The following is an 11,470-nucleotide window of genomic DNA, read 5'->3' as shown; positions in this document are numbered from 1 at the left end:
GAGCTAGTATTCATATTTGTTCGGATCGCTGCTGGTTTTCTTCTTACCAAGTCTCAAGTGGAGGAGCTGTGATCATGACAAACAGCTCGGAGGCGCGTGTGCTAGGAATGGGATGTGTGGACTTAAAGCTTACTTCTAGAAAAGTCCTGTTCCCGCACGGCGTCCAACATATTCTGGTTGTTAGGAGAAATCTTATTAGTAGTTTCTTGTTTGTCCGATAAGGCTTTCGTCTTGTTTTTGAGTCTAATAAAGTTGTAATTTCTCATGGTGTGATATTTATTGGAAAAGGATTCCTTAGTGAAGGATTGTTTAAGTTGAATGTTATAGTTCCTTCAATGAATGAAAATCTTTTGATTATGAATATAGAACCTCCTTCTATTTGGCATAGTAGATTAGGTCATGCAAATTATAATTCAATTAAGCAACTTATGAACCTAAGTCTAATACCAAAAAGTGATCTTAAGAACCATGAGAAATGTGAAATTTGTGTATAAACCAAACTACCTAGGAAGCCTTTAAATTTGATAATAGGGATTCAGATCTATTAGAGTTGATCCATAGTGATGTTTGTGACTCTGAAAGAACTTCTAGGGAAGGTAACAGATACTTTGTGATCTTCATAGATGATCTATCCAAGTTCTGTTACATCTACTTAATTAAAACTAAGGATGAGGTGCTCAGCAAATTTAAGATTTTTAAGATCAAAGCTGAGAACCAACTGGAGAAGAAAATTAAAATTCTTAGATCAGATCGGAGAGGTGAATATACATATAGTGATATAACTCAATTTTGTGAAGATCATGAAATCATTCATGAAGTGATTGCTCTCTATTCTCCCCAATCAAATGGAGTAACATAAAGGAAGAATAGGACTTTAATGGATATGGTTAACTCCATGTTTATAAGCTCAAAAGTACCAGAGAATTTGTGGGGGGAAGCTATAGTTTAGCCTGCTATATCCTCAATTGGATTCCCTCTAAAAATAATGATCTTACTCCATATGAAGTTTGGAAACATAGAAAACCTAATCTTAGCTATTTGAAAGTGTGGGGTTGCTTGGCAAAAGTGAAAATACCTGATTTTAAAAGAAAGAAAATAGGACCTAAAATAGTGGATGCCATATTCATAGGATATGCAGCCAATCAATATTGCCAATAGATTTTTAGTGATTAATTCAGAAAAAAATGATATTAGTAACAACACTGTTATAGAAGCCAGAGATGCAATATATTTTGAGGAAACCTTTTCATTTAGGACTAGAGTAGATAGTGGTATAGCTAGTAGCTTTAATAGAATAAGAACAAGAGAAATAGAAGTAGAAGTAGAACCTAGAAGGAGTAAGAGATCCAGGATAGAGAAAATTTTTGGAGATGACTTCTATATCTTTCTTATAGAGGACTTTCCAACTACTTTTGAGGACACAATGAAATTCTTGGATTCACCTTTTTGGAGAGAAGCTGTGGACAATGAGATGCAGTCAATTATCCAAAATTATACTTGGAAACTGACCGATCTTCCTTCTGGCTGTAAAACTATAGGGTGCAAATAGATCTTTAAGAAGAAACTTAGGTTTGATAGCTCTGTAGATAAATTTAAGGCTAGATTAGTTGCCAAAGGTATTACTCAGAGATCTGGGGTAGATTCTTTGATGTCTATACACCTGCAGCTAAGATTACTACTATTAGGGTCCTGGTAGCATTAACCTCCATCCATAGATTAGTGATTCAGCAGATGGATGTGAAAATAGCTTTTGTAAATGGAGACTTAAATGAAGAAATTTATATGGACCAGCCAAAGAAATTTATAATCCCGCGCTGGTGCCCTCCACGGGTTGACTGTGTCCGCGGATTGCCCCTTGCCACCTTTTTAGGCCAACGAGACGTTGGCTCAAGAGGGCTATAAAACCCCTCCCTTTCCTCCTCTCTTCGTGACGAAAGAAAAAGAAAAAAAAATTCTGAAAAAAAATTGCTCTTCCTCCTCTTAGCCACTTTTTTATTTTTATTTTTGCGCCTTCATTCAACGAAGTTCTATTTTCTTTTTATTTCTTTCTTTACTAGATCTGCAAGTTCAATCAGGTTCGTGTAAGCTTCTTCCGAGACGTACCGAAAAAGAAGCTTTGGGTCATCGTATCTCTAAGGAAGATTGCCGGCAAATACTTCTTTGGGACAGCGTCTACGCGCTGTGGGGGCAAATACTTCTTTAGGACAGCGTCTACACGCTTCGACCTGCCTTCATACAGGCTATCTCTATTTACCTTTATTTCAAATTTAATATTAGTAGATCTGTAACATTTACTCTTTATGATTTAAATTTATTACATGTTCTATAGAATATATTTTTTTTGTGCTAAAATAAATTTCTTTTGATGCTAAAGAATATATATATATATTATTCCATTTAAGATTGTTCTATTAATTGTTATTATTATTTTATTTACTTATTTAGGTGATATATTGCTAACAATAGAAATATATATATATATATATATATATATATATATATATATATATATATATTATTCCTTTTAAGATTGTTTTATTAATTGTTATTATAATTTTATTTACTTATTTAGTTGATATATTGCTAACAATAATAACCTTAACTAATTATATTTCTCTTAAATATTTAACTTCTCTGTTTTAAATTTTCTAAATGTTCCTAACTTTGATGAACCCGAGGAGTTTAAGAGGGAAATTGCATGGCAAAACCCCGAGAAATAGACTGAAAGATGAACTTTATTTAGATTAAATTTTTCATGATTTCCATAGTTATACAAATAATATTTGTTACACGTCTGAAATCTAAATTTTTGGTGACTTCTTTTGGTATTAGTGAAACTTAAATTTGTCTACATTAAAATTCTAATGTATCACATAATTTAAATTATTCAAAGAGCCAATAAGAATCCATTAGAGTCTCGCATTGTGCCTTCTTTTTTAGGCTCCCTAGAGTCCATCAACCTTAGAAAACCTCGAATTAAATCACTTTTATATAACAATAGAATAATATAAATCTATATATCTGTAAGAGAGAGATTTCTTACTATCTTATCTGATGATTCATGTTAATTTTTAAAAAATTATTTCAATCTAAATCTTTAGTAGTAGTCATGAGTGGTCATACTAGTGGACATACTAGTGGTCACAGATAAGTTTCAACCTCTTCTGCAACCTCTCCTTGCAATTATCCCAGGGCTGTGTTTTGGGATAACGTTCCCGGATCAAAGATAGATGACTGTCTTCTGGATAACGTTCCCCGATCTTTTCAAACATTCTGCCATAAAAAAATTCTCATTGGTTGGAGAAAATACTAGCAATAGAAGAGCATAAGAACCAAAATGGAAGCATCTGCTGTCCCATACTCCTATTATTGGATTGGAACATTGACAAAAAGGATAACGCATCAATTTGCTAGCCTCAACATCACCTTTCAGCCATCTTGCATGGAGTAGTTGTTCAGGCTATTCAGGGTGATGCTGATATAATTGACAAAAGAATTTTATGAAATTGTACTCTCCACATGACTTCCCACTCATCACATATCAAATTCACATAGCATTCCAACTAGGCATTCAGACAGATGTTTATTCCTACAATCTGCTGTAAAAAGTGACAATCCCTGGAGCTCGAGTCCATCCTACAGTAACTGAGTGTCCAATGCCTTGGTACCCCATGCCAAGAACCAGCAGTAGTAGGGTGATGGTGCTCAGGAAATATCCCTGACACTGGTTCCCCCTTCATAGGGCACCTTATAGTCCTCCATGAATTCAATTCCGACGTAATTCTGAAGAGCAACAAATATTTCTCACTGAAAATAACAGCACCCATAGCTACTGCAATCTCAATACTGGTATTGGTGCCTCTTAGAACTCCATAGCTAACATGTTTCGGAATCAGAGCACCAGAAAACATCGATAGGGCCCCAATTCTCAGCTGGAAATATCTGAACAACATTTTATACGTATGTCATCGTCACAAATAGCTTACTCATACACATGCATTGCTGACACCTTGGCAAGTAGGGAATTTTTATTTATAAAGACATGGTTACATAATAACCATAACAGCATCGATGACTTTATCTAGTTAACTGCAAGAGGGACCATTGCAGACATATGGACAACAGTGAGGAACTGAAAAAGAAAAAAGGGGTAAAAAAAAAAAAAACCTCCTATGCCAATAATGTATCTGAAAAGTTCGTTGCAAAGTACATTGCTTCAACACATTTGGTCTTATCAACTCATTGAAAGCCTGCCACAGGCCATGGGGTCACACCACCAGCTGAGAGTGAAGCTCTCATGATGGGAACACGCCTCACCACTGAGAATGCTTCATTGATACGTGCAGCATGGATCTTGAACTGGGTTGCCTTCTGCAAAATTTAACTCTCATCAGAGGAGCAAGTCGTTCAGGTAATCAACTGCTGGACCGTGGAGTTGATCACTTTCTATGAAACTATCTTGGTGAGAAACACCGATGTATGTGTGTATCATAAACCAGACATTTTTTGTCAGCAGTGTTCCTACTTTAGCAAATGCTGATGACACTCGTTGCTGACAAAAAATGCGGTCTCAATAAAAGCAAGGATTTCTTTCTTTTTTTAGAAATAATTGAATAAATTTTGAAAAATAAAAAAAAAAGAAACAATTGCAGCAAACATGTTACTTGCCTCAATTTCCATGTTTTTTATTTTTAAAAATAAAAAGCAAGATAACAAAAGATATGACAAACAAGCTCTCAGTTATTCATAGACCAAAGCATTTAAGGACACCAATATGTGAAGCAGAATTATACTAGGAAGTGGATAGACTGGACCCAAGTTTAAAACAAATCTAACTGAATGCATAGCAGTGTAAACCAGTTTGAGTTAGTATTTTCAAGTAAGTTTGCACAAGAGCCTTCTATGGTTCATGTAGAACAGTCAAACTGTCAAAGCATGAAACTGAAAAAGAAGCTCAACCCATTTCTGCTTAATAACTGCACAAAAACCAAAAATGTTACTGAACAGGATGTGGAAAGCTTGGAGTAAAATTAAAGCACAGGCAAACATGTAGAACACAAAAACAGTGCCTTAGAAACATAACTTGGAAATTTTTTTGGTTTAAAGGTAAAGTGTCTTGTCAAAAGTGTCTTGTAAAGTGTCTTGTCAAAAGTTCACTCTGCCTACAACCATGATTAGCAAACAGACTCAATGACTGAACCTTCTAACAAAGCCAAATTGTCCCACAAATATCTTCATTGTTTGTCTAAATTGTCGTCTCCCAGTTCATTCTTCATTCCTGTCAAAAACTCACTCAGTCTGTAACCACAATTCAAAACAGCCTCAATGACTGAACCTTTTGACAAAGCCCTTTATTTTTTGTCTAACTTGTCATTTCTTCATTCATTATTCATTCCTCCCTCTGATACGCGCATGCACACACACACACGCGCCTGCCGGCCTGCCCCTCAATTCAAGAACAGCCTCAATGACTGAACCTACTAACAAAGCCAAATTGTTCCTCAAAGATCTTCATTGTTTCCTTTCCTTCCTTCATTCATCATTCTTCAGTCTCTCTCTCTCTCTCTCTCTCTCTCTCTCTCTCTCTCTCTCTCTCGCGCGCGCGCGCGCGCGCGCGCACACACAAATACAGAAGTTAGGGATTTACACCCAGTCATTTTTTCCCCCTATGATGAAAATATATGGTTGTCATAAAAAAACTCATAAACAAGAAATTAATCAATGGACATTTTTTTGACTTTTTTTCCCTCTTTCATCTTGTCCAACTTCCAGTCAGCCAATCCCAAAATAATAGAACTTCTCTGACCTTATCCTAACTCTCAATTCTTCTTCACGTCCTGACTAGTTTTCCCAGTAAAACTGGCAACTAAACTCTTCCATAATAAATCCTGTTTCTTTCTATTTCTACCTCTATGTGCATGCCTGTGTCCGAGTTAGGACCTAGAGAACCTCCCTCTGACTCTATGGTATAATCTCCTATTTAATATTTTTACCGAACTACATATTTTTTTTCACATGCATTGCTTTCTTTCTTTTTATTTCCTAAAATTTGGTGTACACTGCACATGACTGGATGCTGTATGTGCTGTGTCCTCGCCAAGACTTCATGCAAGCACCCTTTTCTTTAATCTCATAGTGTCACTCATATGTTCAAGTCCAGACTGTCATACGCTTAAAAACTTTGTTATATGTTTTCTAAGTTAATCAAATTGAAGTAATGTCAACCTGCACACTTAATGTGGGAAAATGAATTTTATATTTAGTAGCCATGCGATAATGTTAAAAACAATGATTGCTTGGAAGGCAGTTTTAATGTTCCCTACGATTAAACACAGATTACAAAAAGGAATATAATTGAAGAACATTAACAAAAATAAGAACAGCAACAGTGGGTCTTTTACACCATTGCAAGAGGAAACTAATCTTTCTTAATTCACTAACACTATGATTCTATCACTATTTCCAGCACTTTAGTTAAAATTATTTACTAAATCAGGAGAACATTCAAAGAATGAGCTAAAAGTACGAAAAACAAATGGCAGGCAAAGGCACAAAGCATTCTCCAACAAAAGAAAAAAAAGGGCACAAAGCATACATTTGACCATTCTTGTTATCATGTTCCAAAACCATCCAAGGAACGAAAACAGTAATCAGAAACTTTTCTATGAAAGAGAGTGTGAGTCTCTAGAAATAATAAGATCATAAAAAAATATGAGATAAGCAGGAGCAGCAAAACCACTGCATAGGTCTCCAAAAGTAAAAAGTCCCCCACCTATGCGTAGTTGGACTGCTGTCCACCACAGAAGAATTAAAAAAATCTCATGATATCAGTTTCAATGTTCTTAAGCAACCGTAGAGCATACTGAACCAAGCTTTAAAATGATTCTTTCCATGAAAACGTTTACAGTCCATAAAATGGCAGACACCATAATTCGCTGCCTAGTCTCTTTATAAAGCAACCAGCAAGAGATCATTTTGTCATCCTTCAGCAAAGATGACATCTCTTCTTCAATTTTTTGAGTACTCCTTGAAGTAGTAGATTGACTAACATAAAAAGCATTTCCTTTCTTATCAAATCTTCAACTTTTCTTCTTTTTTTTCCTCTTTTTTTTTTTTTTTTTTTTGGGGGGGGGAGGCTGGTAGCATAATTGACTACAAGAACCAATGGAAGTTCAATATGCAAAGAGATTATGACACAATTGATTGAAGGCCACATATGCAGATGCAGTCCCCTAAACGCCCTGCATTGCTTACATGTGGTCAGACTGCATATAGGGTGAAAAGACGGTCCACTTACCATTATGCAGCACCACATGCAGCTTCTTTAGCATAGAGCAGCTGTATATTCAGCTTTCTCAGCATTGTGAGGCCGTATATGCAGCCTACTCTTATGTGGGCTTGTGGATGGAGCTGGAACAATTTGATGGATAGGTTGAATGTGGGTTCTGGACGAACAGGATATGGGTACTATTACTGTTAATGTGTTAAATTATGTTATAGCAATTGCTGCTAGGTTTGAAGTAGTCAATAGCAAGCACTACTTGTTAGTTGTTATTATTATTAATATCATTATTATCTTACAAAAAAAGTACTACCATTGTTATCATTTTGTTTAATTAATATGTAACCACAAATATGTCTGCATGTACAGACTGCATATTATAGCCACCTTTTAAAAATAACCAACAGATTTGGGAAAGGCATTAGAGACTAGCAAGGAATATACTAGAAAGAAACATGGATTGCCTTTCATGTAAATATTTTCTCACCATTTAAATGGCTGTCAAAAGTTGTTTTCACCTCTCATAAAATGAGTGCATGCCAAATTTTTTATTCATAAAGCTTCTCAAGGTTTTCAAGCTTCTTCCTTCTTACCTGTAGAATTCTCTTAGATAATTGCATGCATATATCACAATGCATACAAACACAATATGCATAAAGTCAACCAAGTATAAACCAAGAATTACAAATACAAAATCATCCTTTTCTAGTTGTAGATGCGAAGGCTTATTAAAGGAAGGAAACACGACAAGGAGACATGTTTAAAGAATACCAATGCTAGACCCAAACAATCTACTAGAGACCTCAGCTTGTCCTTATTTCCTGATATAGTATTAATATCTTTAATTTCTCCATTGCTAATGATTTATTGGTCCATCCTGACAACAAATAAATGAACGTCGGCCTCCAGGGCCACTGCCCATATGAAACTCTTGTGGCATGTGAAACAGCAGTTGGCATATGCTGCAGTTTCAGCAGGTGGACATGTGATGCATTAATTTCGAGTTAGTGTTAACCAAACAAAATTCTAGAAGTTATAATTACGAAATTTCCAACAACTCAGTAAACAAATTTCACGTGAAAATTTACAAGAAACTCTCAGAAATAAAACTAAGAAAATAAAATTCATGTGGACAAATTTCATGGACTTTCATAAAGAACCCATTAATATTTTTAGACAATTTCCAGGAAGAGTAATGGGAATAGCATATCGTTAGCTCAAAGTTTCCAGTAATCTTAAGGTCATTAGAAAATCGTGTGCAAATTATAAGTGCTGTGGTTTAGCAATACATACGCATTATGGTAAAGCCTATAAGCACGCATTTACCCAGAATCAACAAGGAAAAAATAGAAAAGAAGAATATTTTTTTTGCTAGAGTTTACATTTTCCTATTTAAAGAGAAGTAATAATCAATCTGATATATAAAAAAGCACACTCACCTTGTCATCGATGCTGACCTTGAGTGGAATGCTTCTGCTCTTATGCTTCATCTTATACAATCTCCTTCCCAGCATCAGAAACCCCAAAACCACAGCAGCTATGGAGATGGACCAAACCGGCTTCACCCTAAAAACACAGAACTTTAGGAGCTCCAGCGGCAGCTTCCACCACACCATCACCCTCTTCTCTCCTCCACTAACCGAGACAGTTTCTGAAGGAACTCTCTTGTCCACCATTTCCACCGATGCATCAGAGTCCATTTTACCAGGCTCCTTCTTCCCCGTCTCACCTCCGCCAGTCTCCCCAATCCCTCCACAGCTCGCATCATTGTTATCGGAATTCTGATGCCCATCCTCGATCCCTTCGAAATCCAATTCAAACCTGGAATCCCCCGCATGGCCAAGATCCCCCTTTTCGCTAACAAGCTGGGACCTTTGGCCATCTGAGGACTCATCCGACCAAAACCCGCCCAAATCCCTGCGGGGTAATCCGATCCCGGCGAGTCCCAGCACCCCCTTGGGCCGGCCGAGGTACTGGGAGTCGGATTCCGGGTCGACCCAGCTAGGGTTATCGGAGTCGGCGAGGCCCTCTTCCTCCTGGCTGTCCCCTCCTGCCAAGGCGGCTCTTTTGGGGTACCTAGCGTCGGAGTCCAGCGCGAAGTAGTCGGACTTGATGGCCCCGCCGTCGTCGGAGTCGGCCTCCAACTCCCCCAAATGCTTCAAATTTTCGGCGGCGGCGGCCACCTCGGAAGTCTGGAGGAGCTCCCAGTCCTGGAAATCGACGGGCTCTTCCATGGCGCCGATAAGAACAACAAGAAGGGAAGAGGCCTGAATCTGGAGAGACGGAGAAACGAAGCCAATCTGGCGATTGAGAGGCTAGCCTGAGGGTATAAAATAGAAGGCAAAAGAGGCGTTTCGAAGTTCTCAGTCCAAAGTGATGGAGAGAGAGAGAGAGAGAGAGAGAGAGAGAATGGACGATAGGAGTTTTATCTGCAATATTGCGCGAGATGACTAACATTTGATACCAAGGGCCGTTTAGAGTTCATTTTTACACATCAAAAGGCTTTCTAGTGCTTATATATAACATTTGATACCAAGGGCCGTTTAGAGTTCATTTTTCATTATTTTGAATCATGACTCTCAAATCGCAATAGAACAACCTCAATATTGCATCAAAACCATTCTTCAAATTAAAAAAATTATTAAATAGACCAGATCTAATAGACGAATTTAAGTTAGGGTTTTTTCCATGAATACCTTTTTAAATATTGGATTTTGCATGAATACCCTTCCAAAATTAATATTTACATGTATACCCTCGTAAAATTCTGTTACCCGTAATATAACGGTTGTTCTAAGATGTTAAGAAAAATCATATTTATATTAATTAAAAATAAAATAAAATTTTAAAATTACGCTATTGTCCCTGTCTTCTTTTCCTGCTATCGGAATCGCGATCTATTGCATGTCTACCTATTAAGAGTATTTTAGTTATTTTAATTTGAAACCGTTAATTTTTTAACGTCATTAGATAGTATGGGTATACATGCAAAAATAAAAATAAAAAAAGAATAGAATGGCAAAATAAGTGTTTTATGAGGGTATACATGCAAATATCAATTTTGAAAAGGTATTTATGCAAAAAATCCCTTAATTTATTAGATCTGGTCCATCAATAATTTCTTGTCAAAATTTTACTTCACATATTTAATAACAAATTAGAACATTTAGTCCTTGCTGACTCAAACTTTAACAAGTGCTTTTAAGTTCCAAAGTTCCTCTAATTTTTGGTTCACAATGGCTATACATGGTTAGAACCCAATCTGCGTAAAGATACAAACAACTGTATACACACAAATATAAGTGTGTACAGGGATAATATAACTATGTATAAGAATAATTATAAGTTTGTGCAATACAAGTGTAAGTGTCTGCAAATCTTGAATGAATATGTATAGAACTAAAACCTAAATGCTAATGGTGAGAGAACATGTTATAGTTTGGTCAAAGAAAGAATCAGACGTTAAATTCTTCGAATTAATAAACGCACGGGGACTCGAACATCCATGACACAGTTTACTTTCACAAATAGCTTATAGTAAATTGGTTAGCCTGGCATTGGCAAAGTGGCAATGTGATCTCTTCTTGAAGGAGCTTAAGAGTGCGTAGCATGTTATGTAGGTTTTGCTAGTGATATTAGTATGCAAAATTTAAGGTTAAGCTTTGGTTTAGTCTGAGGTGGTTTTGTATGATTGAGGAGTGCTTTGGCAGTAATAGTTGGCACAGGATCCAGTGGATTTGATGGTGGCTTGATATGGCTGGATGCCGGCTTTAGTTCCGTTTTCAATCATTAGAGTCCTTTGCGATGTGAATCATCATATAGGCATGGAAGTATTTTCAAAGATTTTTTTTTTTTTTTTGCTATGAAAAAGGAGAAAAAGGGGAGGGGAATTAACCCCACCTGCGTAGCAGCCCCCACGAGGCTTCTTTTCCACTAGGAAATGTCCGATGCGGATAGATAATACATTAATACCCTTTCCGACCCGTGGGGAGCTCTACCAGCATGGCAACTCTTTCCATATATAAGTACGTCATTCCAGCACCACCTCAGTATCGAATGATCAGATGGCAACTCCATCGGACAAATCAGACGGAGGGCATCCGGTCTCCGCATTTAATCAACGCCCGCGCATTTCGAATCTGGGCCACTCCGGTAGAATCTTAGCTCCGTTCCAACTGTGCTACCACC

General features: G+C 36.9%; 1 protein-coding gene across 1 annotated transcript; it reads right to left on the bottom strand.

Moving 5' to 3' along the window:
• Positions 1 to 3,999: 3,999 nt before the first annotated feature.
• LOC103719504 lies at positions 4,000 to 9,697 on the bottom strand. The gene is made up of 2 exons (XM_008808783.2): positions 8,722 to 9,697; positions 4,000 to 4,371 (listed from the first exon to the last, which is right to left on the bottom strand). Exons 1-2 carry the CDS (start codon positions 9,514 to 9,516, stop codon positions 4,240 to 4,242), a joined length of 927 nt encoding a protein of 308 aa, XP_008807005.2. The 5' UTR covers positions 9,517 to 9,697; the 3' UTR covers positions 4,000 to 4,239.
• Between the last annotated feature and the right edge of the window lie 1,773 nt (positions 9,698 to 11,470).

This window comes from Phoenix dactylifera, chromosome 1 (assembly GCF_009389715.1).
Source record: "Phoenix dactylifera cultivar Barhee BC4 chromosome 1, palm_55x_up_171113_PBpolish2nd_filt_p, whole genome shotgun sequence".
In the NCBI taxonomy this organism is placed as follows: Eukaryota; Viridiplantae; Streptophyta; class Magnoliopsida; order Arecales; family Arecaceae; genus Phoenix; species Phoenix dactylifera.
Note: the sequence above shows the minus strand (reverse complement) of the source record. Positions and strands in the feature narration are given on the sequence as shown.